This window comes from Sphaerodactylus townsendi, linkage group LG16 (genome assembly GCF_021028975.2).
Source record: "Sphaerodactylus townsendi isolate TG3544 linkage group LG16, MPM_Stown_v2.3, whole genome shotgun sequence".
Classification (NCBI taxonomy): Eukaryota; Metazoa; Chordata; class Lepidosauria; order Squamata; family Sphaerodactylidae; genus Sphaerodactylus; species Sphaerodactylus townsendi.
In genome coordinates this window covers 4,402,120-4,428,737 of record NC_059440.1, presented here as the reverse complement: position 1 = coordinate 4,428,737, position 26,618 = coordinate 4,402,120, and the positions used below count along the sequence as shown (strand labels likewise).

At 48.2% G+C, this 26,618-nt stretch overlaps 2 protein-coding genes across 2 annotated transcripts in view; both read right to left on the bottom strand.

Annotated features, from left to right (window-relative positions):
* BCAS3 (BCAS3 microtubule associated cell migration factor) overlaps positions 1–5,228 on the bottom strand; it is a 655,707-nt gene extending 650,479 nt beyond the window's left edge. Inside the window, exon 1 of the mRNA XM_048519361.1 lies at positions 5,049–5,228. The gene's annotated coding sequence lies outside the window, so the exon portion shown is untranslated. The remainder of the gene's footprint in view (positions 1–5,048) is intronic.
* Positions 5,229–8,771: 3,543 nt separating this feature from the next.
* The window catches only part of PPM1D (protein phosphatase, Mg2+/Mn2+ dependent 1D), a 55,828-nt gene continuing 37,981 nt past the window's right edge, over positions 8,772–26,618 (bottom strand). The window contains exons 3-5 of the mRNA XM_048519435.1: positions 24,024–24,214; positions 21,363–21,611; positions 8,772–10,312 (exon numbers count right to left, since the gene is read on the bottom strand). Coding sequence (XP_048375392.1) covers positions 9,758–10,312; positions 21,363–21,611; positions 24,024–24,214 — 995 coding nt within the window. The 3' untranslated portion in view covers positions 8,772–9,757. The remainder of the gene's footprint in view (positions 10,313–21,362; positions 21,612–24,023; positions 24,215–26,618) is intronic.

Genomic DNA, 26,618 nt, shown 5'->3' with positions numbered 1-26,618 from the left:
TTAAATTGCCATGTTGGCACTCTGTGATAAATAAGTGGGTTTTGAGTTGCAATTTGGGCACTCAGTCTCAAAAAGGTTCGCTATCACTGACCTATTCAGAAGGGAGCGTGATTAGTTTTCACCCCTTACGGAGCCTCTGTCCAATGTCTTGGAAAGAAATGACCATGAAGAATTAAAGTGACCATATGTACAGAACTGCATTTCTACAGCCCGTAAGCCTGTCCCCTGGAACGGGGCCATGCCAGGTTACTCTCAGGAAACCAGGAGAGCAGTTAACAGCCAGGTGAAGTCGCCAGAAGGAATTTTGCCATTGCACACCTTCCAGGAAAGGAATACTGACTAATTCTACAGAGCTTCACTCTGCTGGCCCGCTGTGAAGGACAGGCACTCCAAAGTTCAGACAACTGCCCAGCCCACGTTTCAGTTCTTTGCTAGGGCACAATCCAAATTCTTGAGTCACTAGTCAAACCCAGCTAACTGACCAAAATAAGTCCACCCCTTCGTGCCTCAAATGTGCATAACGCAAAGACCAGCAGGGGGCCACAACGCATTGTGATGACCCAACAGCTGAGCTGGCAGCGGTGCTCTGAACACAAATACACACCAAACACCATGGAATGTCCAGAGCATTTAATTCCCACTCTTCTCCTCCGCTGTCCGTTACATGTGTGTGAGCCTGAACACACGAAGAGCTTTTTCTTTTTTAAAAAGCTTCCCCTAAACCAGGGCGGGGGTTCCCTTCCACCTTGCAGATTGTATATATCTCTATATCTCCTCTCTAACGGGGTCCTCATGAAGTGATTTGCACCAGTTTTACCCTAACGACAACCCTGCGAGGAAGGCATGTCTGAGGGAGAGAAAGAGACCAGTACTAAGTAACCCAGAGGGCTTCCATGGCAGCTGGGACTGAGGTCTTGTTATATTCTATCTAGTCTGATGCTCTAAGGGGGTCTTCCAGATAAGGGGTCAGGGGTCAATTGGCCATGCTGGCAGGGGCTGATGGGAATTGTAGTCCATGAACATCTGGAGAACCGCAGGTTGCAGACCCCTGCCCTAAACATTCCCCCTCTCTTTCAATCACTCTTTCTACCACCACACGTTATGTTTCCCCCTACCCTCAAAGTTTTCCCATCTCCTTTGATTACAGCTTTTTAACAACTCACAAAAGTTCCACTTTGCCATCCTGCTTCAGATCCCTAACCCTCCCCTACGTATTTTGCACACAGAACAGTTCCCAGTCAATTTCAAACTCAATTGTAGCTCCTGTGCCCACGTTTTCTCTTTGGGCTTTGTGGTTGAGTCAAGTTTGAAGCACTTTAGTAGATCTTAAGTCAATTTCAAACTCAATTGTCAATTTCAAACTCAATTGAACAGTTCCAATTCCTGAACGATTCAATGCCCCTACACCTTATATCTCTCTCAATTTTCCCACCTCTCCCAATCAGGATCAGAACGGGGAAGTGCTTAGAGCACAGGTGTCAAACTCGTGGACTACAGTTCCCATCGTCCCATGATGCTGGCAGGGGATGATGGGAACTGTAGTCCGTAACATCTGGAGGGCCACGAGTTTGACACCTGTGGCTTAGAGTATCTGACTCGGATCCGGAAGACCCCCTTAGAATGTCAGACTGGGATCTGGAAGAACCCCCCCACTTAGAATATCAGTCTAGAGGGGTCTGCAACCTGCGGCTCTCCAGATGTTCATGGACTACAAATCCCATCAGGCCCTGCCAGCATGGCCAATTGACCCCTGACCCCTTAGAATATCAGACCAGGATCTGGAAGACCCCCCCCCCTTAGAATATCAGTCTAGAGGGATCTGCGATCTGCGGATCTCTAGATGTTCATGGACTACAAATCCCATCAGCCCCTGCCAGCATGGCCAATTGACCCCTGACCCCTGAGAATATCAGACCAGGATCACAGGAGATTTGCCAGAGCATCAGACTCGAATATCACAAGACCTCAGTCCCAGCTGCCATGGAAGCCCTCTGGGTTACTGAGGACTGGTCTCTTCCTCTCCCTCAGGCACGCCTTCCTCGCAGGGTTGTCGTTAGGGTAAAACTGGTGCAAATCACTTCATGAGGACCCCCTTAGAGAGGAGATATAGAGATATATACAGTCTGCGAGGTGGAAGGGAACCCCCCCCCCACCCCCCGCCGGTTCCCTCTGGCCCAGCCCCCCTGGCTATGCAGGAACTATAACTGGAGCACGCTCCCCTCCCCCACACTCATCCTCCCCCTCCTCATAGCGTGCCCACCCACGGCTCCCTGTCGCCCCCACCACCTCCCTGCACACGACCGGCCTCCCACACTGGGGGTGAAGGCAGCGCCCCCTCCCCCGGCCAACGGCCACTTCCCCTCCCCCAGCACGGAAAGGCTGCAACGACCAGCCCCCTCCCTCCCCTGTTCCCCCTCCCGGGCAGTCCCGCAGCCACCCCCTCCCCCACACGCGGCTCACAGCTGCCGCCCCTCCCCCTCCCCCTCCCCCCAGCCCGCGTTCCCTCCCCCACCTTTGGGCTCTACTTAACAGAGTCTTCTTCTCTCCCCTCACTGACAGCGTTTGCGACCCTCTCGCCGGCCAAAACACACTCCGCCAATCGGCTGACGGGGGAGGCGGGCTCTCGGAGCGCTGCCCGGCCAATCAGAGAGGTGCCAGGCGACGGCACTTGGCTGCTGAGACAGTTGCATAGGTCTTCTCCTCAGTGGTTCCTTCCTTTTCCTTCTGCAAGCAGGGTAGATTGAGGCAGCACATCGCGCGAGGAACAGGCCGGGTAGCCACGCCCACCAGAGCTTTGTTTACATCCGGGGTTCCAGTGGGGGCGGGTGCCCTCGCTCCGAGCCAATCAAAACGCCACCAAGCCGAAGCCAATGGATTTCAAGAGCGTCAGGAGGCTTAAAGTCACGCCCATCGGCGATGAATTGGGAAACTTGTTTACTTCTGACCCGGCAGGAGGAAAGCGAGGCACGCCAGGGTGTGGCCAACGTGATGACGTACAGACGGAACCATAGAGAAGGAAGACTAGACTAATCGTTGTGTACCACCGCCAAAGATGGGGCACTTCCTCTCTGTAATGGCACCTGGGTTTAATTTCCGATGAGAAAATGCAAAGGGATACAGTCAGAATGGCAAAAAGTTAGAGCAACGACCATAGAGTGTCACCAGCCTATAGAGCACAGGTGTCAAACTCGCGGCCCTCCAGATGTTATGGACTACAGTTCCCATCATCCCCTGCCAGCATGATGGTTGCGGGGATGATGGGAACTGTAGTCCATTGAATGACTACCACAATATATGATCAAATGATGAGTGAACTTTAGCACTCAGATGTTATGGACTACAATTCCATCAGCCCCTGCCAGCATGAAAGCCCAATTGGCGAGGCTGATGGGGATATAATCCTGTATCTAGATATAAAATTATACCATGACACTATAGAAAGGATGCAATTTCTGCGCAAGTTCTAGCAATTGTCAGTCTAGTCCCTAGGGGTCTGCGGTCTGGAGCTCTCCAGATGTTCATGGACTATAATTCCCAATTGGCCATGCTGGCAGGGGCTGATGGGAATTGTAGTCCATGAACATCTGGAGAACCGCAGGTTGCAGACCCCTGCCCTAAACATTCCCCCTCTCTTTCAATCACTCTTTCTACCACCACACGTTATGTTTCCCCCTACCCTCAAAGTTTTCCCATCTCCTTTGATTACAGCTTTTTAACAACTCACAAAAGTTCCACTTTGCCATCCTGCTTCAGATCCCTAACCCTCCCCTACGTATTTTGCACACAGAACAGTTCCCAGTCAATTTCAAACTCAATTGTAGCTCCTGTGCCCACGTTTTCTCTTTGGGCTTTGTGGTTGAGTCAAGTTTGAAGCACTTTAGTAGATCTTAAGTCAATTTCAAACTCAATTGTCAATTTCAAACTCAATTGAACAGTTCCAATTCCTGAACGATTCAATGCCCCTACACCTTATATCTCTCTCAATTTTCCCACCTCTCCCAATCAGGATCAGAACGGGGAAGTGCTTAGAGCACAGGTGTCAAACTCGTGGACTACAGTTCCCATCGTCCCATGATGCTGGCAGGGGATGATGGGAACTGTCAATCCAGCAACTCTGGAGGGCCAGGTTTGACACCTGTAGCATAAATATCTGGCTTCGGATCCGGAAGACCCCCTTAGAATGTCAGACTGGGATCACCGGAAGGGCCCGCGAGAATATCGGTCTAGAGGGGTCTGCAACCTGCGGCTCTCCAGATGTTCATGGACCTGTCGTAAGGCCCTGCCAGCAGCCAATTGACCCTGACCCTTAGAATATCAGACCAGGATCACGGAAGACCCCTTAGAATATCAGTCTAGGGATCTGCGTCCTGGGTCTCCTAGATGTTCATGGACTACAAATCCCATCAGCCCCTGCCAGCATGGCCAATTGACCCCTGACCCCTGAGAATATCAGACCAGGATCTGGAAGACCCCCTTAGAGCATCAGACTCGAATATCACAAGACCTCAGTCCCAGCTGCCATGGAAGCCCTCTGGGTTACTGAGGACTGGTCTCTTCCTCTCCCTCAGGCACGCCTTCCTCGCAGGGTTGTCGTTAGGGTAAAACTGGTGCAAATCACTTCATGAGGACCCCCTTAGAGAGGAGATATAGAGATATATACAGTCTGCGAGGTGGAAGGGAACCCCCCCCCCACCCCCCGCCGGTTCCCTCTGGCCCAGCCCCCCTGGCTATGCAGGAACTATAACTGGAGCACGCTCCCCTCCCCCACACTCATCCTCCCCCTCCTCATAGCGTGCCCACCCACGGCTCCCTGTCGCCCCCCCCCCACCTCCCTGCACACGACCGGCCTCCCACGCACAGGGGTGAGGGCAGCACCCCTCCCGGCCAACGGCCACTTCCCCTCCCCCAGCACGGAAAGGCTGCAGCAGCCAGCCTCCGCCTGTTCCCCCCCCTCCCGGGCAGGTGCCGCCCGCCCCTGCCCCACGCGGCAGCTGCCGCCCTCCCCCTCGGCCCCGCCCCGTTCCCCTCCCCCCACCTTTGGGCTCTACCTGCTGCTGCGTCTTCGCTTCTCTCCCCTCACTGACAGCGTTTGCGACCCTCTCGCCGGCCAAAACACACTCCGCCAATCGGCTGACGGGGGAGGCGGGCTCTCGGAGCGCTGCCCGGCCAATCAGAGAAAGAGGTGGGCGGAGACGACGGCGACACTGAGGGCAGTTGCGCCCGGGTCTTCTCCTCAGTGGTTCCTTCCTTTTCCTTCTGCAAGCAGGGTAGATTGAGGCAGCACATCGCGCGAGGAACAGGCCGGGTAGCCACGCCCACCAGCGCTTTGTTTACATCCGGGGTTCCAGTGGGGGCGGGTGCCCTCGCTCCGAGCCAATCAAAACGCCACCAAGCGAGCCAGCCGTTTCCAGAGCGTCCAGGAAGCAAGTGCGCCCATGGCGGTGGTGGGAAACTTGTTTACTTCTGACCCGGCAGGAGGAAAGCGAGGCACGCCAGGGTGTGGCCAACGTGATGACGTACAGACGGAACCATAGAGAAGGAAGACTAGACTAATCGTTGTGTACCATAAAGAAGATGGGGCACTTCCTCTCTGTAATGGCACCTGGGTTTAATTTCCGATGAGAAAATGCAAAGGGATACAGTCAGAATGGCAAAAAGTTAGAGCAACGACCATAGAGTGTCACCAGCCTATAGAGCACAGGTGTCAAACTTCAGCGGCCCTCAGATGTTATGGACTACAGTTCCCATCATCCACCGCGGCAGCGGTAGTTTGCGGGATGATGGGAACTGCTGATCCTGTATCTGAAGGAAACAAAGACACCTGTGCTATCGTCAGTGGTGGTGAACCTTTGGCACTCCAGATGTTATGGACTACAATTCCCATCAGCCCCTGCCAGCATGGCCAATTGGCAGGGGCTGATGGGGGCTCCTGATCCAACATCTGAATATGGGGTCGCCACCGCAGGCGCTATAGAAGGTGCAATTTCTGCTGCAAGTTCTAGCTTGGTGTCAGTCTAGTCTAGGGGTCTGCAGTCTGCGACTCTCCAGATGTTCATGGACTACAATTCCCAATTGGCCATGGTGGCAGGGGCTGATGGGAATTGTAGTCCATGAACATCTGGAGAGCCGCCGGTTGCAGACCCTTGTCGTTCTTTATATGTATGAATGAAACGGCGGAAGTGCAGGGGAAGTGGTGGAATATCAAAGAGGAACATTTAAAATAAAAAAAATCCACGCATCCCTCAGTTCCAGGTATAATGCCCATTTTTGCACAAGAAAGCATTTTGCAAATTGTACATTCACTGTTTAATATGTAAAAAAGCGTGTTGTAAGCTGTGTGTTTATTATTAATAATGGGAAAAGTACAAATCGTGAATAACTTTATAGAAAGTAGGGTATTGGTTCCAAAATTTGAGTAATCAATTCCAAATTCCATAGCTTTGAGTAAGAGTACTTGTTAATGTATCATTGCAAACATGTATGTTAGTTACCTGTTTTGTAAGGGGAAGTGTATTATAAGCAATATTATTAAAATATCTTACACGTTTTAACATAAAATTTTGAAAATAATATTATTAAAATACAGGCTGCTTTTCCCTCACTCTTTCCAAGTTTTCTCTATAATATAACCTTTTGCCTTATTTCTGTTAACATAGAGCCGACTGTGCTCAGAGATATCCTTGATTTACCAAGATAAGGGCTGTGCGTATCATACTAAGAGGGTGCTACGTCATTTTAAAAGAGTTTGAACACAGTCAGTGCGAGAACACAACCCTGCTTGACCCTCTTATCGGATGTGATTTTAGGAATCAGAGTGCTTTCCAAATTGTACTTTACTTGGCATGTTGCATTAGAGCGAAGTGCAATGATTAAAGAGAGAAGTCTCTTCTCTACACCTAGGCATTCAAGCATCCTCCACAAAAGGTTTCTTGGCACAGAGTCAAAAGCAGCTCTGAGATCGAGAAGAGCTGCATGTAGCTTGAACTTATTTACCCTGGTATACTTGGAAATCAGAGTGCTCAGGACCAAACTATGGTCGAGGGTGGATTCACCCCTCTGAAAACCAACGTGCTCTGGTCTGAGTATTTTATTCTTGGTTACCCCAGCAGGACGGTTTATTTAATAAGTTTGCTCCCCCAGTATAGAGAACTAGCGGGCCCGGCCACACGTTGCTGTGGCTGAGTCTGGTGAAATGGAAAAGAAAAAAAAGGGAAAGCGAACGGTTCGAACATGTGTCATTGCACAATGGTTGCAAGGGAGGGGCAAGGGGCCCCTCGCTCCCCTCCCTCTCTCCCGTTCCCTTGCATGGTGAGCTTGGCCCAGTCCCTCCCTAAGCGTTCCTCTTCCCTCCTGCTTCCGGGTGAGTAGGGCCATGTGCAGGAACGGCTGAGATCCCTGTCGCACACGCCCTTCCCTTGCAGAAGCGAATTATCACAAGCGTAAAACACTTTGGGGGGGGGGGCATGAGCTGCGTTGTGTTCCATTTCAAATTTCAGAAGCGCGGTCCAGCAAACCCCCGGACCCCTCTCACCTTTCCCTTCCTCCGCTAGGGTGGGTGGGTTATGTCCAGATGGCAGGCCCCATTCTTTTCACTCCATAAGGCAGTGGTTTTCAAGGAAGGCATGGTTGGTTCCCTTGTATCAGAGGGTGTTGCTTTGATGGCCAGCAGATGGCGCTGTTGTGGAACAGAACTGTGGTTCCAACTGTCACAGGTGTGGCATGTACAGAACAACTGGCACAGTTGCGACATGTACACAACAGGAGGTGCGGAAACAGTATGGAAACCTGGCCGCACGCAAATGCGACGTGTGAAAATTTCAAAGCAATCGGTCCAGCAGACTTTTTAAAATGTTGCTTTGGCAGCAGCCTGCGACACAAAGATTTACAGTGTGTTAATAAAGTTAAGCTGTGGCAGCCATTTTGTTGCTGTGCCCACCATGTCGTGTCAGAATTCCAAATATTCTATTCTTTCTTGGAAGGGTTACGTAAGGGTTTCATGGGACGCTGTTTTAGGACATAACTGTTGTTTTAAATTATATTTATGATTTTATATATGATGTTTTATACCAGTGACGGCAAACCTTTTTGAGACCGAGTGCCAAAACTGCAACCCAAAACCCACTTATTTATTGCAAAGTGCCAACATGGCAATTTAACCTGAATACGGAGGTTTTAGTTTAGAATAAATGGTTGGCTCTGAGGCGTGCGTTACTCGGAAGTAAGCTTGGTGGTAGTTGTTGGCTTTGCTTTGAATCACGACCCTAGGAGGGTTTACACAGAAGCAAGCCCCATTGCCAGCAACTGAGCTTACTCCCAGGTAAAGGATCGCGTTTTAGTTCTTTGAATGAAAATCAGTGGGGTTTAACAGTGCTTAACAGGGTTACCTATACAGCTTCCACAAAACTAGGTCTTAGGTTTAATGCTAATAATTGAGCCCAGTGGCCCAGGCCAGCCTGGATGTGTGTGTGTGTGGCGGGGGGCGATTTCCCCTCCCACGATGAACTCTGTTTGTGCGTGCCCACAGAGAGGGCTCTGAGTGCCACCTCTGGCACCTGTGCCATAGGTTCGCCATCACTGTTTTATACTGTACACCGCCCTGAGCCCTTCGGGGATAGGGCGGTATATTAAATCAAATTAATAATAATAATAATAATAATAATAATAATAATAATAATAATAATAATAATAATAATAATAATAATAATAATAATAATAATAATAATAATAATAATAATAATAATGTTTAAAGTACACACAGAAAGACACTCCAGCAAGTTTTTGGCTAGTTTTATTTCATTATAAGTACACATGGTCCACATACGCAATGAAAACTATAAAACCATCCCAATAACTTAAGAACTTGTGGTGGAAAAAGCACCATCAAGAGCACCATCCGTGGTTGAAATAGTAAAATCCCTCATGCTCATATTAAAGGAATGTGTAGTTTTTCCCAGGTGTGTAGCTGAAGAACATTTCAAAAAGCAGCTCCCAGGAGCCACGAATTCATATAGGAAATCTTTTGGTGGGAGCTACAATAAATATCAACCCGCCACCTTTACAAAACAAAACAAAAACCAACCCAAATAAGTACTGCATAGTATTGTAATCAAAATACAGGAACCACCACTGAGTCGGGTAAAGGTGACTCAACATCTCTCCATTTCGTTGCTGGACAGAGAAGTCTAAACACTAAGAAAGAAAATAGACCCTAGTATTATATTCTCTAAAAGGACACACTTGCTGAGCGAAACGTATTTACTACGAAAATACATATCTTCCGTTCTGTTTAATAATTTACTTTTTTTCAAAAAGGTTGTGAACTCATCACAAGAAGCTTATACAAATTTGACAGTTTGTACTAAATTAACATACCCTGCCCCCCCTCCCAAGATATAATTCAAAACAAAACAACCCCCCCCCCCCAGGTAAAACCTGTTTGTAACGATTATGCAAACTGAAGTCAGATTGGGAAACGGAGGAAAAAGAGAGGAAGAGAGAGAGACTACATCTGTATGAAGGAATATAAATTTACACACATTTTTACAGCAACTGCTTTGAATCCTAATACCATCTACAAAATTCACAGTTATATTACAAGTGATTACAAGGATAGGGATAAAGCTGTCTGGAAAAAAAACAAAAAACAGGGGAATGGAACTCTTTTCTACTTTGAAAAAGAGAGACAAGAACTGCAGTTTCAAATATCTGCACCAACTTCAAACTGGCCAGGTACGAACTGCTGCGATGCCGACACTCTTCAGCAAACACAGAGTGCTTTTCTAGGCTGCTGGAACAACGGCGCTCCGAGTTTCTTTTGTCCTCGTAGGCTACGGCGCATAGCAAGCTTGCTAGAGATTTTGTGTGTGGACGCAGGGGACAAACCTTCGGGCGGGACCCCAATATTTCGGGACAGGCCTCGTTTGGGCTTCTTGACCGCTGGTCCCGAATTGGATTCTTCCAATGTCCTTTTGAAGCTTGCCACTGACGTCCTCTCCGGCTCCTGGGCTTTTGCTGAATCACTCTGAGATGTACGGAAGACCTTTGGGTCCGTTCCAGTGTTCCCAGAGTTGGAAGGAGAGAGGGTACTTGGTGGGCTTTTGCCATGTGGTTCTCGTAGCCTCAATCCGAGTGCTTTACTGTTATTTTCTTCCAGTGGACCGGAATCCCTGGGAGTGGTTACTGGTACTGACGGGTTGCTCTTGGCGATCTCATTGGGCGTTTCAGTAGGTGTACCAAACATGGAGTTGGTGCGTGAAAATGAAGGAACAGCCTCCGAGGAGTTCAGCCGTGGCCACAAATCCTCTTCCAAAACCTGGTGGAATTAAAAACAGCATCATTTATCTGCCGATTTGATTATTCCGTTTGTCTGCATCATCACAGAGCAATGATTCCTGCTTCCCTCCATGTCATTGTATTAGCAGATATGCAGCAAGCCTTTTTTGGCATAGACAACAGTACAACAACAATTAAAAAACGGATTAAAAAGCATATACAATACAGGAAATAAATGTTAGGTCGAAGGAAATCTACTGGCATTTAGTAATTTCCAGGAGAAAGTCTGCCACTATCATACAGAGAGAAGGATCGGGATTGTCCAACAAGTAGTGTATTAGCAGATAAACAAATCCTTCACACAAATCTACTGATGGCTAAGAGCCCTATAAATTCGGTGGAATATATTTGGGAACAAGCGACACTGGACATTTTCGAAATAACAACAAAGAATAAACTGTGGCAAGATAAACAGAGCGAAATCTTGAAGATATGGACCACATACGCGGATTGGATGAAAGAAGCTGGAGTCAATGAGGAGATATGGGAGAAGAGATTACAAAGAATGAACTTACTGCTGTCTGTTTGATAAAACTATGAAAAAAATATAGGTCGGAGGGGGAAAAGGGGGAAAATGTATTGTTTGAAAACGAATGAAGAAAAGCATTAATATAAAATGTAATATTCAAATGATACAATATATATATATATATATATAAAAAAATATAAAAATTCGGTGGAAGCTCCCATCTTCAGCGGAGGTAAATGACTAAGAAAGGAGGACGAGTCACTTCCAGGAGGCATCTGGCTGGCCACTATGAGAATGCAGGATTAGAGGCACATTTGAGCCGATCCTACAGGGTTCTTACATTCTTACACTGTTTGCAGTGACTACCAATTTTAGCCCAGGGGTCAAGGTTCCACCACCTCTGCTGGCATTGAACAAGGATGATGCCTTTACGTATATGTATTATTGTAGCCATGAGCTTGTGGGATTCAGTTCTCTTGGCTTCAGAATTCTGGTGTCTAAGATGGTGGTCTGTCAATGGCTCAGTTTGCAACAACACCAAGTAGGACAATGACTTTTCTGCTCTGGTTGGACGGAATGGATTGGAATGGATTGACAGCACGACAGCAACACCTGAGGATGGCGGCGAAACCGAGGAAAAGGGAGGTCGCTAAGGAAGGCAGCAGAGTGGAAGAGAAATGTGCCAAAAGCAGAATTGAGGACCAGCCCGCTTGGCACCTGCCATGGCCCCCAGTCTTGCCAAAGGTCCGCCCCCTTCTGTTGATATTGGATTAGTCTTCATTTTCCCAACATAAATTTCATTCATTCATTCATTCATTCATTGGCTGTCCTTCTCCTTGCAGGCTCAGGGTGGCTTACAACAGTAACCTGCCTTGGCTATAGTCTTCATTTTCCCAACATAAATTTCTTTCTTTCTTTCTTTCTTTCTTTCTTTCTTTCTTTCTTTCTTTCTTTCTTTCTTTCTTTCTTTCTTTCTTTCTTTCTTTCTTTCTTTCTTTCTTTCTTTCTTTCTTTCTTTCATTCATTCATTCATTCATTCATTCATTCATTCATTCATTCATTCATTCCTTCATTCATTGGCCGTCCTTCTCCTTGCAGGCTCAGGGTGGCTTACAACAGTAACCTGCCATGGTCCCCAGTCTTGCCAAAGGCCCACCCCCTTCTGCTGATATTGGATTAGTCTCCATTTTCCCAACAGAAATTTTATTCATTTATTTATTCATTCGTGCATTTATTTATTTATCGTCCATCCTTCTCCTTGCGGGCTCAGGTGGCTTACAACAGTCCTCATAACACACATTAAAACCAATAAACAATAAGCTCTAGTCAACGTCCCGACACCATTTATCAACTTGTGGGGAATAGAAGAATCCCAAAATCAGGACAGTGAACAATAACCCCCCCTATAACCCACAACCATCCAGCACCACGTTAAGGGGGTGAAGAAGAAGGGGAGGACTGCTAGCTGGGCATCAGTGCAGTCCTCAGCCATAGGGAGATGGAACAGCTCCGTTTTACAAGCCCTGTGAGACTGTCAAAGGTCCTGAGGGGCCCAGGTCTCACTCCTCAGAGCATTTCACCAGGCTAGGGTCAGGGTCAAAAAAAAGCTCTGGTCCTAGCTGAGGACAGCCGGACCACCTTCATTATTCGCCAAATGAAGGGCTCTTTGAAGAGTGTGTTGGGAGAGGTGGTCCCGCAGATACGAAGGTATGCTGCCCCTCCCTTTTCAGGTCTAGAGGCAGCAGTAGAAAAGGAAGCCAGGCGAACTGTGTGACAGACATTCCTGCCCAAGTGTGACATGGGTCATCACACACCAGCCGTTTACATTCTCCTGCCCTCAGAGGTGAGACAGATAGAGCGGGGCCTTTCTATGGTAGCTTCCTAGCTGCAGCACATCCTTCCCCCTGTCTTTGCACCCGGCTAAGGGCATAGCAAGTTTCCCTCAATTGCTTTCTCATCCCACCCTTCAGTTCATTTGTCAGTCTCCTTCCTGATATGCTCTTGTGGGCTCCTTCTGTCCTACATTATTTATATGAATTTCATAAAGGGTGGCCATTTGATGATTAGTTATAAGTTATTTCGAAGTACTGCAATCCTGCCTCTGGCCCAGTATTGTGGAGAGGCAGCGCAGACATGAAATATGTTGTCTCCGAGCACCCGTCAAGATCAGGGCGCAAACTGTTGCGGCATCGCAGCTCGGCCTTTGCGCGTCGTTGGCACACTCTTTGCTCCCCTCAGTGAGGTGGGAGAGAAAGGGAAGGTAAAACTGAGGCTCATTCCGCACATGCAGAATAATGCACTTTCAAACTGCTTTCAGTGCTCTTTAAAGCTGTGCGGAATAGCAAAATCCACTTGCAAACAGTTGTGAAAGTGGTTTGAAAACGTATTATTTTGCGTGTGCGGAAGGGGCCTGAGAGTCAGGAGTGGCTGACACAGAGGAGGAGGAGAAGAGGAGGACGAAGAAGAGTTGGATTGATATCCCCCCTTTCTCTCCTGTGAGGAGACTCAAAGGGGCTTACAATCTCCTTTCCCTTCCCCACTCACAACAAACACCCTGTGAGGTGGGTGGGGCTGAGAGAGCGCAGAAGAACTGTGACTAGCCCAAGGTCACCCAGGTGGTGTGTGGGAGTTCACAAGCTAATCTGAATTCCCCAGTTAAGCCTCCACAACTCAGGCAGCAGAGCGGGGAATCAAACCAGGTTCCTCCAGATTAGAGCACACCTGCTCTTAACCACTACGCCACTGCTGCTCCAAGAAGAGTTGGATTTACACCCCGATTTTCTCAACTGTAAGAAATCTCAAAGCAGCTTATAAACGTCTTCCCTTCCTCTCCCCACAAGAGACACTTTGTGAGGTAAGTGGGGCTGAGAGAGTTACGAGAGAACTGTGACTGGCCCAAGCTCACTCAGCAGGCTGCATGTGGAAGAGTGGGGGATCAAACCCCATTCTCCAGAGTAGAGCCTCCAGTCCACTTGTTCTTAACCGCTACGCCATGCTGGCTCTCAGCTGAGGAGGGGCAAGTTTGTCCATGAATGATGTGGGGGAGGGAAGAGGAGAGGGTGAATGGAGGGGAGAGCATGGGGACACCTGTCTCCAAAAGTCCAGCCCAGCCTCTCATTGGTCCTCAAGATTCATGACAACCACTGTGGGGTCCCTATCAATAGTGGTGAGCCACTTCATGTGGAACTACATAGTGGATTTGGTTTCCCCAATAGTGATCTGAAGTATCACTTCTCCCCCTAGGGCCATGGTGGTGAACCTTTGGTGCTCCAGATGTTATGGACTACAATTCCCATCAGCCCAATTGGCCATGCTGGCAGGGGCTGATGGGAATTGTAGTCTATAACATCTGGAGTGCATAAGGATTCCCTACCATAGGAAAATATGGTTATTATTATTGATATTGCACATTCTGGGAGGAAGCGAGAAGCAACGCCTGCTCTGTGATCATGGCACCTCCAGTAACCATAAAACCAGGACAGCATCTAAATATGACCCCCCCTTCCCCCTAATCACTGGCATAGCCTTGCTCCTTGGTCACACTAGAGCTGTGGTGGCGAACCTTTGGCACTCCAGATGTTATGGACTACAATCCCCATCAGCCCCTGCCAGCACAGCCAATTGGCCATTATGGCAGGGGCTGATGGGAACTGTAGTCGATAACATCTGGAGTGCCAAAGGTTCACCACCACTGCACTAGAGAGTGATGGACTTAAAAACATTCTATGTATGTGATGAAATGGGTCATGCTGTCATAGTACCCTTGACAGGAGGAGGCTGCTAACCCCCGCTCCCCACCAAAAACACACACGGGCACACGGGCTGTCAGGCTACTATATTTATTCTCATCTGCACCATCCGGATTTCTTTAAAAACCCCGGGATCATTACTGGGAGTGATGCAAGGCCCCGCCTCCTTCTGCCCTGTATCTTGCCTCGAGCCCACTTGCTTTCTCTTCTACATAGGCGGGTTTTCTGTTGAGGACAGAGGGCACCGAGTTACTCAGAGAAGCGCTGGGCATCACACAAGCTATCACGAGGGCAAAGCTGCGTCAGCCCTTTCTACACCACCTTTAGAAGAGGGTTCCAAAACACCCTATGTAGTGTTGCTTGGAGACCTCCTAGAACTCAAGCAGATCTCCAGGTAACATGGTTCAGTTTCCCTGGAGGAGGAAGAAGAGTTGGATGTATATCCCCCCTTTCTCTCCTGCTAGGAGACTCAAAGGGGCTTACAAACTCCTTTCCCTTCTCCCCCCACCCCCCCACCCCCCGCACAACAACAAATACCCTGTCAGGTAGGTGGGGCTGAGAGAGCTCCGAAGAACTGTGACTAGCCCAAGGTCACCCAGCTGGTGTGTGTGGGAGTGCAAAGGCTAATCTTAGTTCCCCAGATAAGCCTCCACAGCTCAGGCAGCGGAGCAGGGAATCAAACCCAGTTCCTCCAGAGTAGAGTGCACCTGCTCTTAACCACTACGCCAGTGCTGCTCCCTTTACAGCTCTTTCCAGCAATTCAAACATATTAGAAATGTTCACATCTCGCTTTCTGACGTTTCGGAATGCTATCCTGTGCCCCGCCCCTTTGTCCTGAACCCCCTTAGGCCAGATCCTGCTCCCTTGCCCCCTTTTGCCCCTTTTGAGTGCTCACACCCCCCCCCTCCTGAGGATGGAGAGATTTCCATGCAGCTGCTCAAAGAAAGGAATTGGGCACACGCAGCAGGAAAGAACAGCGTGCGTGCCCACCGTCTCACTTTTGCTAGCAGCATTTGAATCTTGAGCATTAAGGCGGCTCATCCAAATCTTTGTTTTTCCGTGCCGCTTTGCCAAGATGACAGCTATTCAAAGGCTCGCAGGAACATCAAAGCAACAGAGCTATTCAGAGCCGGCTGCTGTTGCGGTGACTGCGCTGTCCTCTCCACCCAACTCACCCAGACCGCACAGAGGCATCCAAAAAGGCTCCTTTTGGACAACAACTGGCCCAAATTTCCAACCGGAACCAACGGAAAGGGCAGACGAAGGCCTCAGAGTGCTGTCCTGTCTTTGCTTAGAACAGCAGAAATGAAGATGGTGGTAGAACTGTGGAAAAACTGAGTCAACGGCAAATGAGAGAATCTCTCGTTTTGGGGTGTGTTTGTTTTTTGGCCTACCCAAGATGGGGAACTGAAGCTACTGAAATGCCATAGTTTAAAAGGACAACACCACCACCAACAAACAGTAAAAGCCTTTTCTGCAGCTTAGAAATGAGAAACTCTTGCTGTGAGTGAGGAGAGCAGGAAAAGAAGAAGAAGAAGAGTTTGGATTTATATCCCCCCTTTCTCTCCTGCAGGAGACTCAAAGGGGCTGACAATCTCCTTGCCCTTCCCCCCTCACAACAAACACCCTGTGAGGTAGGTGGGGCTGAGAGAGCTCCGAGAAGCTGTGACTAGCCCAAGGTCACCCAGCTGGCGTGTGTGGAAGTGCCCAGGCTAATCTGAATTCCCCAGATAAGCCTCCACAGCTCAGGCGGCAGAGCGTGGAATCAAACCCGGTTCCTCAAGATTAGATACACAAGCTCTTACCTCCTACGCCACTGCGTAGACATTACCCTGCAAACAGGAAGGCAGGCTGTTAAAAACAAACACCATGACCCCCATATCCGGAATTGGGCCTTCTCTTCAAACAAGGCCAAGATGTACTTCCTGCTTTGCGACAGATCCCCTCAGAGGACTCTGGACGTCGCAAAATTCCTGGCATTGGCCCAACAGGTTCGACTTAGTATCTGCTGAACTAAGCTCATCTACTAGTCCAGGGGTAGGGAACCTGCGGCTCTCCAGATGTTCAGGAGCTACAATTCCCATCAGCCCCTACCAGCATGGCCAATTGGCCATGCTGACAGAGGCTGATAGAGGTGTATTCCCTGTTTATCTGGAAAGCTGCAGAGAACGTTCTACTGAACTATTTTACACACACTCCATTTCACCTGCGACTATTGTAAAGTGTTATCTTTTTTTGTCTATGCCAGGGGTAGGGAACCTGCGGCTCTCCAGATGTTCAGGAACTACAATTCCCATCAGCTCCTACCAGCATGGCCAATTGGCCATGCTGACAGAGAACTGATAGGGAATTATGAGTAGTCAGGCTTCCTAATCTGAGAAGGCACCTGTCTAGGTTCTGATCTGCCTGCCAACAAAACAAAAGGTAGTATTGGGGGGAAAAAGAAAGACCATGGGCTACTGAGGGGTTGGGTTTTCTTTACTGCTCTGCCAGGAAAGTACTCTTTGTGCTGCTAAAATGTACCGCAACCATTCGCAAGGCCTCATATTTCAGCCGCAATGCAGCCTCCTTGTCATATAAAGCCCTCAAGACTTCTTGTCACTCGGAATGGTGGGGCATTATAGAAACAAAAATTAACAAATGAGGCTATTCTTTGGATTATCTGGCCATGCTACCATCTAAAGAGACTTTCCACCTTCTGGGGAGTGGGCTGTTTGACCAGGAACATCAGATCCTACTTGAAAAGGCCTCCAGGACTTGCTCTCCTTTAGCTCTAGGTATCACCTACACTGGTAATAAGGGGGCTCAATACCTGCACCAGATAACCGTGCCCAGGCTCCGTAGAGCAATGATGTTGGCCCATTGCAATGCCCTTCCATCAGCCATATCAACAGGGAGATTCACTAAAACCCCTTACCGCCTTAAGGCTATGCATGTACTGCTTGAGGAACTGTGTTGACTCTATAAGAGCCATATTTTTACACTTTATTGTTCCACTTTACACAGGACCCAGAGTCAAATACTTGTCGCCCCTGCTACTCAAAAAAGAGTATGCATCTGACTTGCAAAAGATTACCTTTCTGTTGGACAGCTCCAGTAGTGATGCAAGCCGATGCAGTCACTTAAAATTTTTTTTTTTTATGGATTTGTATATAAAACAGCGCTTTAGGAGCAAATCCTGAACATCAGCCTTCTCTACCTGTACATTTATTTTAGCTTCCCTCTACTTGGTTAAGTGGATCTGTGTATATAATGTTGTTATGCTAATAAAGGTTCTTTGTTTGTTTGTATATTTCAGCTAAAAAGCAAAGATGGGTGGAGTGTGGAAAGAGCATCCTAATCCCCGGGCCGGCCTCTGGGCGCCCTACCCGTGAAATGGAAGAAGGGCACGCCAACCAATCAAGCACTCCTGCTCAGCTACCAGTCCCCTCCAGCTAGGCAGCTGTCTGTCATTTCTTAAACGCATGGATCTTCACACAACATGACAAGCGTTCCTTCTGAATCACAGCATTGGAAAGGACCTTCAAACCTGACCCCCCTCCCTCTGCTTCCTGGCGGAAGTCCAAAGGAATAAACATCTCTGAGGGACAGCTGACCGGTTTCTGCTTGAAGAACTCCAGCGAGGGACAGCCCACCCTCCCTCTTACGTTCATTCATTTATGCTCCACCATTCTCCCCGCTGGGGACCCAAAGCAGTCTCCTCCAGTTTATCCTCCTTTTTGTGGATTTTGTTCTACATCAGGGGCCTGCAACCTGCGGCTCTCCAGATGTTCATGGACTACAAATCCCATCAGCCCCTGCTCAAAGTCTGCCTAGTAGATGTTGTGGTGTGATGTCATCCCATGGGTCAGTAATGACCCAGTGCTTTCTCAGTGGAACTAACCTCCCGCCCCCCACCTTTAATTCCTGGAGCCAATTGGCCATCCTGGCAGGGGCTGATGGGAATTGTAGTCCATGAACATCTGGAGAGCCACAGGTTGCAGACCCCTGTTCTACGTTGTCGAGCACAGGGATGTATTGAATGCGTTTAGTTTTAATCTGTTGTTTTAACCTGTTTTAACTTTGATTTTATTGCATTTGATGGTACGTCAGGAGCTGCTCTGAGCAGGCCCGGGGAAGGGTGGCATGCAAATGGAATAAACAGTCATAATTGTGACGCTGATCAGACTGAAAGTGTGTGACTGGACCAAGTCACCAGGAAAGCTTCCACAGCACAAGTGGGGTTTCAAACCCCGATCTCTCAGATACTCTTAACTACTACACAATACCACACTGGTTACATTGATGAACTGAGGAGGAGGAGGAGGAGGAGGAGGAGGAGGAGGAGGAGGAGGAGGAGGAGGGAAGGGTGGAAGTAGTTTGGATTGGTATATCCCCGCTTTCTCTCCTGCAGGGAGACTCAAGGGGAGCTTACAATCTCCTTGCCCTTCCCCCCCTCACAGCAAACACCCTGTGAGGTGGGTGGAATGAGAAGAGCTCCAGAGAGCTGTGACTAGCCCAAGGTCACCCAGCTGGCTGAGGCGTGTGTGGGAGTGCACAGGCTAATCTGATTCCCCAGAGGAAGCCTCCCACAGCTCCAGAAGCTGACAGAGCTGGGAATCAAACCCCGTTCCTCCAGATACATGAGCTCTTAACCTCCCACGCCACTGCTCTTATTATTATCGTATTTTTCCTAACGTTCACCCAAAATCCTCCAAGATCTGAATGCCTGTCTCCTTCCACATGTCCCTGTATGCCAACTACAGTTGTCAAGCAGCTGTCTGTTGGTTGTACAGCTGGAAGCCCCCGGGGTGATCACATGGTAGGAAAAAATGTCCAGACCTTAACCCACCAGATCTAGTCTTGCTCTCTGCAGTTGCACAGAATTAGAGATGGTTCTCTGCCATTTGCCACTTTATAGAAAAACAACTAACACAGCAAATTGCTCCAGGAATTAAAGGTGCAGGGGGGGAGGTTAGTGCCACGGGGTCATTACTGACCCATGGGATGACATCACACCACGACTACTGTTGCACTCTGGCTATAACTAATTTTTCCAATGCGTATATCTATATACATGAGTTTATATCATTGTTCATATTCTTGATATTTCATTAGCTATAAATACAATCATTTCTTGTCAACACCATCCAACAGGTAAGTTCAACTTATTTTTAACAATTATAACAAATAGATTCAGGGTCATCCATATTAGTTCAGGTAAGTATTTAGTTCATACTCTCCGTCAGTTCCAGCATCCATAGAATTAGTAAGTATTCAATCAATGCAAAAACAGATATACACATAAATATGTATTCAGTCCATCTTGAGTCATCAATATTTTATATAAATCCATTCAGGTAAGTATTCTGTACGTATTCAATAATAAGTCCAAAACTGTACCCATATGAAGCCAATATCAATTATATCTACAACCTGTGAGACTGATGAAGCCATCGAAAAACGCGGATTAGGCGCAATGTGTTTTCCTCCCCTCCTTGTGTTTAAAAGAATTTGGACTTATGCCTGTGCACAATTTTGGGACTTATTATTGAATACATTACAGAATACTACGAATTAGATTTATATAAAATGTTGATGAATCAAGATGGACTGAATATATATTTATGTGTATATCTGTTTTCGCATTGATTGAACGTTTTCGCATTGATGGTGTTGACAAGAAATGATGGTATTTATAGCTAATGAAATATAAAAAATATGAACAATGATATAAACTCATGTATATAGATATCACAGCATTTGAAAAAGAAAAATTAGTTATAGCCAGAGTGCAACAGTAGTCGTGGTCCTATTACTAATATTTACTGCTGCACCCCTTTTCTTATATGACATCACACCACAACATCTACTAGGCAGACTTTGAGCTGGCGACCTGAAACCAGCTTCCCTCGGGATCGAACTCAGGCTGTGACCAGCACTTCCACTGCAGTATTGCGGCTGACCACTCTGTGTCACGGGGCTCCTGGAATGGACCAAGGTAGACCATAAGAGAAGGCAATGGAGGGGGAAGGGGATGGAGGGGAAACAACTGAGCTTTTTGCCCATCTATTGCCCAAGCCTCTGTTATTGCCTATGTTGCAGAGGAGGGGATTACAGACCCCTTCCCTTCAGTTGGCTGTTGTGGGTTCTCCGGGCTGTGTGGCTGTGGTCTGGTAGATCTTGTTCCTAAATTTTCGCCTGCATATGTGGCTGGCATCTTCAGAAGGTGTATCACAGAGAGAGTGCTCTACCAGACCCGCGGCCACACTGCCGGAAAACTCCACGCCACAACCAGTCAAAATCCGACCCTTGAAAGCCGCCGACCCTTCCCTTCAGTTCAAATGAATGTCAGTGGATACAGTGGTCCTTCAGACCACGTTCCACTCAAAAATCAAGTGGTTTTAGTCCCAACGCACTCCCAACTGTCGCCGCCGGCAAAGCACAGATCTCACCATCATTCTAACAGCCAGTGGGTATGCAGTTTAAGTGCCAAGTTTGCATTTCCACACACTGCCAAGTTTGCGACACACACACACACACACAGTTGGTACCTAGGAGCCTCTCACAAATACAACTGCTCCCTGTAAGGCAGGAGAAAATACTGACGAAAATGGCCTCAGAACCACAGGAGGGAAGTGACACGGCAAAAGTTATGAGTACTTCCTGCCTCCTTGCTATTGGTGGAGAAGACACCCGTCTAAGATGTCCCCCACCTACAGTAGAAATTTGAACTTCTTGATCTCAGCTTAAAAGAAGTCGAACTTCTTGATCTCAGCTGAAAAAGCTTAACCCTCCTGCAATCCAGTCGGGCTGTTCACACATTTTTATACCTTGACGGGTGGTGTGGAGCACCGCGAGGAAGTCGTCGTCCATGTCTCCGGACTGCGATAGGACGGGCTCTCTGCTAAGTTGAAGCAGAGCTCCTCTTCGCTTTCCAAACCGCTCGGATTGCTCCCCGCCGAAGAAAGGCTGATGACGATGGCGCTGGTGTTGTCTGCCGCGGGCATCGCGCTGCACTCCAAGCCGGAGGACAGGGCCCTGTTCACCAGCATTTTGGCCAGCGACTGCTGGTGCTCTCCCTGCGAGATCAGGAAAGAGACAAAGGAATACACAATGAAGCTATCTCAATATGAGTCACGGGCATGGTCCATTCACAGCACTATCATCTAGATTTTGGGTGACCTTGGGCTAGTCACAGTTCTTTGGAGCTCTCCCAGCTCCACCTACCTCACAGGGTGGTTGTTGTGAGGGGGGAAGGGCAAGGAGATTGTAAGCCCCTTTGAGTGTTCAAACAGGAGAGAAAGGGGGGATATAAATCCAACTCTTCTTCTTCTTCTAGATTCTTTGATGATGGGTGTAGTGGTTAAGAGCAGGTGCACTCTAATCTGGAGGAAGCGGGTTTGATTCCCCGCACTGCCTCTTGAGCTGTGGAGGCTTATCTGGGGAAATCAGGTTAGCCTGCACACTCCAACCCACGCCAGCTGGATGACCTTGAGCTGAGCCCTTCGGGGGAGGGCGGTCTAAAAGTCCAATTATAAATAAAAATAAATTAAAATAGTCAACAGTTCTTCTGAGCTCTCTCAGCCCCACCCACCTCACAGGGTGTTTGGTGTGAGGGGGGGAGGGGCAAGGAGTTTGTCAGCCCCTTTGAGTCTCCTACAGGTGAGAAAGGGGGAATATAAATCCAACTCTTCTTCTTCTATATATATTTTACCCCACTTTTGTCCTCAATGGGGGAGCCAATGACAGCTTACAACATCATGCTTGTTATCCTTACAAACCTCCTTTCTTGTTATCCCCACTTGCAAATTGAGAGCTCAAAAAAACCAATTTCCAAGAGTTATTTATTTGCCAGTTGTTAACAGGGGGAAACAGGGAAGGGACACTCGACACTGGGGTGCTGTGTGGTTTCCGGGCTGTCTGGCCGTGTTCTAGCAGAATTCTCTCCTGACGTTTCGCCTGCATCTGTGGCTGGCATCTTCAGAGGATCAGATGCCTCCGAAGAGCCTCCGAAGATGCCAGCCACAGATGCAGACGAAACGTCAGGAGAGAATGCTATAGAACTGCAAACCACACAGGCTCTAGCCTGTCTAACGATGAAAGCCTTCGACAATACACTGCACGCTCGACAGCTTCTTCTGGCAGCCACACCTCATAAGATCTGGTGTGACCATCATCGAAGCGCCAGAATCTTGGCGACTTTAATAATGAAGGCAGGAAGCAGTTCAAAGGATCCCTTTTAACGCCCACCCAAGATTCCTGGCACAGGCATCCCAGGAAAGTCAGTCAATTGATATGGATTCCACCATGGGACTGGTGTCCCCCAAGGATCCGTTTTGGGACCAGTGCTCTTTAGCCTATTCATACCGTGTGTGAAGTGACCTGGAAGTAAGTGGGTAGTGTGGTTTAGCCAAGTTTCACGGATGATACCACCAAATTATGTAGGGTTGGGTGAGAACCGCAAAAGATTGCGAAGAGCTCCAAGCGGACCTTGATAAATTAGGTGAGTGGGCTAAGAAATGGCAAATGCAGTTCAATGTAGCAAAATGCAAAGTGATGCACATAGGGGCAAAAAATCCAAACTTCCCATACACTCTACAAGGGTCAGTGCTATCAGTCACAGACCAGGAAAGGGATTTGGGCGTCTTAAGTTGATAGTTCCATGGGAATGTCGACTCAATGCATGGCAGCTATTGAGAGAAAACTCTATGCTGGGGATAGTGGGAAAGGAATTTGATAATAAAACTGCAAAAGACTGTCATGCCCTTATATACAAAGCAGTGAGATGCGAAGCTGCACTTGGAGTATGTGTGTTCGAGAGTTCTGGTGCAGCCACATCTCTCAAAGGATATCGAAGAGATAGAAAAAAGGGTGCAGAGAAGGGCAACGAGGATGATTGAAGATTTGGAGCACCTTCCTTATGAGGAAGAGGCTACGCAGGCGTTTGGGACTCTTTAGTTTGGAGAGAGGCGTCTGAGGGGGGGATATGTTTGGAAGCCTATAAAATTATGCATGGGGTAGAAAGTGTTGACAGAGAGAAATTTTTCTCTCTTTCTCACAATACACACTAGAACCAGGGGCATCCATTATGAAAGAAAATGCTGGGGGGGGGAAAAGGAATTGGGACTAATAAAGGAAGCGTTTTCTCACGCATAGCGTGTGATTGGTGTTTGGAATATGCTGCCACAGGAGGTGGTGATGGCCACTAACCTGGATAGCTTTAAAAGGGGCTTGGACAGATTTATGGAGGAGAAGTCAATCTATGGCCACCAATCTTGATCCTCCTTGATCTGAGATTGCAAATGCCTTAACAGTCCAGGTGCTTGGGAGCAACAGCAGCAGAAGGCCCTTGCTTTCACCTCCTGCATGTGAGCTCCCAAAGGCACCTGGTGGGCCACTGCGAGTAGCAGAGAGCTGGACTAGATGGACTCTGGTCTGATCCAGCTGGCTTGTTCTTATGTTCTTATTCCAGTACAGCAGGTACAGCTTACCATGAAGTACTTCTTCTCCTCATGGTCCTGGCACATGGAAATGGCTTCTTGAGGTGGGATCATGTTCCAAAGTCCATCACTTCCCAGGATGATATATTTGTGCTTCTGAGGGTCCAACGTGTGCACGCTCGTGTCTGGCTCAGGAGACACGACAAACTCTCCGCTGTAGAAGTCATAGCTCCACAAATCTCCTGGATTGGAGAAAGGAGAAAGAAGAAGAAGGCTATTTAAAGCGGAAAGGTGCCATTATCAAACACACAACATTGCAAGTGCTACCCCATCCCCCACCCCACCCCGGTCTGGATGTTAAGCCTTACAAAGATTCTGTAAAACGGGTTTAGTTGCAGATGTTGGGGGTGGGGGAAGCTAAGGATAAAAGAGGGTGCAGCACAAGACATGAAGCCATGGCAAAGTTAACATTTCAATCGGAGACTTCATAGCTGATCAACAATTCAGTTACTTGGCTGTGAAGTTGTACAGGAAGAGCTTCAGGAAGAAGGAGGTGGCGGCGGCAGCGGAGGCGGAGGAGGAGGAGGAGGAGTAGTTGGATTTATATCTCACCTTTCTCTCCTGTAAGGAGACTCAAGGTGGCTTACAAGCTCCTTACCCTTCCTCTCCCTACAACAGACACCTTGCGAGGCAGGCGCCACTGTTTGAATCCCACCACCATTGGAACCTGTTATTAATTTTTTTGGATCCCACCACTGTAATATACATATAAACAAACACTCACACGCACACACAAGCTGTTAAAAGTTTATACAATAACAGATTGATGTACAGCATTTCCCCGGCAACGCTGTATAGCCCGCCTGCCTGGGCAGCTAGCACAAAACGGAGGGGAAAGATTTCATATCCGATGCGACATCATCAGCCCTACTCGAACGGGAAACCTTGGACCTCGAAGTATCCCGATCCCAAACAAAGCCGGCATTTTGTGCTTCTCTCCCCTCCACATGTACTCTGTAATCCTTGCCACAAGTGGGGAGAAGAATCCCCCCCTCCAAAGCCTTTGTTTTCTGGAGCAGACATCTTGCCATTAGCCAGGCGGGCTCTACCCCATGAAACTCAGCAGGGTTTTCAAGAACGCAACTCGCAGTAATTCACATACATTGTTCCACTTTGGCACAGCAAAACACGCCAGGCTGGCCTCAGTTCAAGAGCCAATTTACCTCTGCCCCAGCAGCCAACAAAAGAGACACAGAACACTACACTTCTATTTAAAAGCTCTGCTGAAAAGCTTGTGAAGGATTCGCTCTCTGCCCGTCTGCCAATTAGGGACAAGAAAACTGAAGCCGCTTCTGGCAAAGATGACCAAATTAGCGACAACGAGGCACACAAGCGCGTTCGCTGCCGAGAGCGGCACAGCACAGGCGAGGGTCGAAAAGTCCAAGTGGGAGTGAACAAGATGTCCCATTAGAAACACAGACCCCCACCATGGGCAGAAATCTAGAGCAGGATGCAGGCTAGCCCAGACCCAGGCGTAGAGCAGGTACACTCTAATCTGGAGGAGCCGGGTTTAATTCCCTGCTCTGCCCCCTGAGCTGTGGAGGCTTATTTGGGGAATTCAGATTAGCCTGTGCACTCCTACACACGCTAGCTGGGTGACCTTGGGCTAGTCACAGCTTCTCGGAACTCTCTCAGCCCCACCTACCTCACAGGGTGTTTGTAAGGTTGGGGTGTGTGTGTGTGTAGTCCGACCTTGGAAAGGTTCTCGCCGGAGGCTTTTGGCTTAACGCCCGGGAAGGGGGATTTCACTGTTTTGGTTATCTTTCACTTGCTTGCTTGCCTGATGTGAAACTCTGTGTGAAATCCTGCCTTGTTTATACTCTTTTGCCCTGTATAAGCGTTTGAGTGGGATCTGGGTTTCAGTTCCCGCATTGCCTGTTTCCGACTAAGAATGCCAGCTCAACAAAGAACTTAACACGGTTGCTTTTGACTGATTCGTTACAGTGTTTGTTGTGAGGGGGGAAGGGAAAGGAGATTGTAAGCCCCTTCGAGTCTCCTTACAGGAGAGAAAGGGGGGATATAAATCCTTATCTTCTTCTTCGATGCTGGTTTATTAAATAAATAAATACACTGTTTTATATACACGGTGGTGGTTTCATCCTGTTTTTAATGTCTTCGAACTGCTTGCTGCCTTGGAGGTCCTAACCTAGGGGGAGGCAAGGTGGCACACAGACGTTTTCAATTAAATAAACAAATGCAGGGGAATGTATTGTCGAAGGATTTCACGGCCGGATTCAACTGGTTCTGGTGGGTTTTCCGGGTTGTGTGGCCGTGATCTGGTGGATCACAGTGTGTAACAGACTTCCCTCTGTGATACACCTCTGAAGATGCCAGCCACAGATGCAGGCGAAACGTTAGGAACAAGATCCACCAGACCACGGCCACACAGCCCGGAAAACCAACCAGAACCAAATGCAGGGGAGTTTTCTTTTTTAATGCAGGGAATGTTCCAGTTCTGACATTTCTCCACCAGCAGCCTAAAAGTGGCACAGTACACGCTCTGTCCTTTCTATTGTCGAAGGCTTTCACGGCCAGAATCAGTGTGGTGTTGTGTGGTTTCCAGGTTGTATGGCCATGTTCTAATAG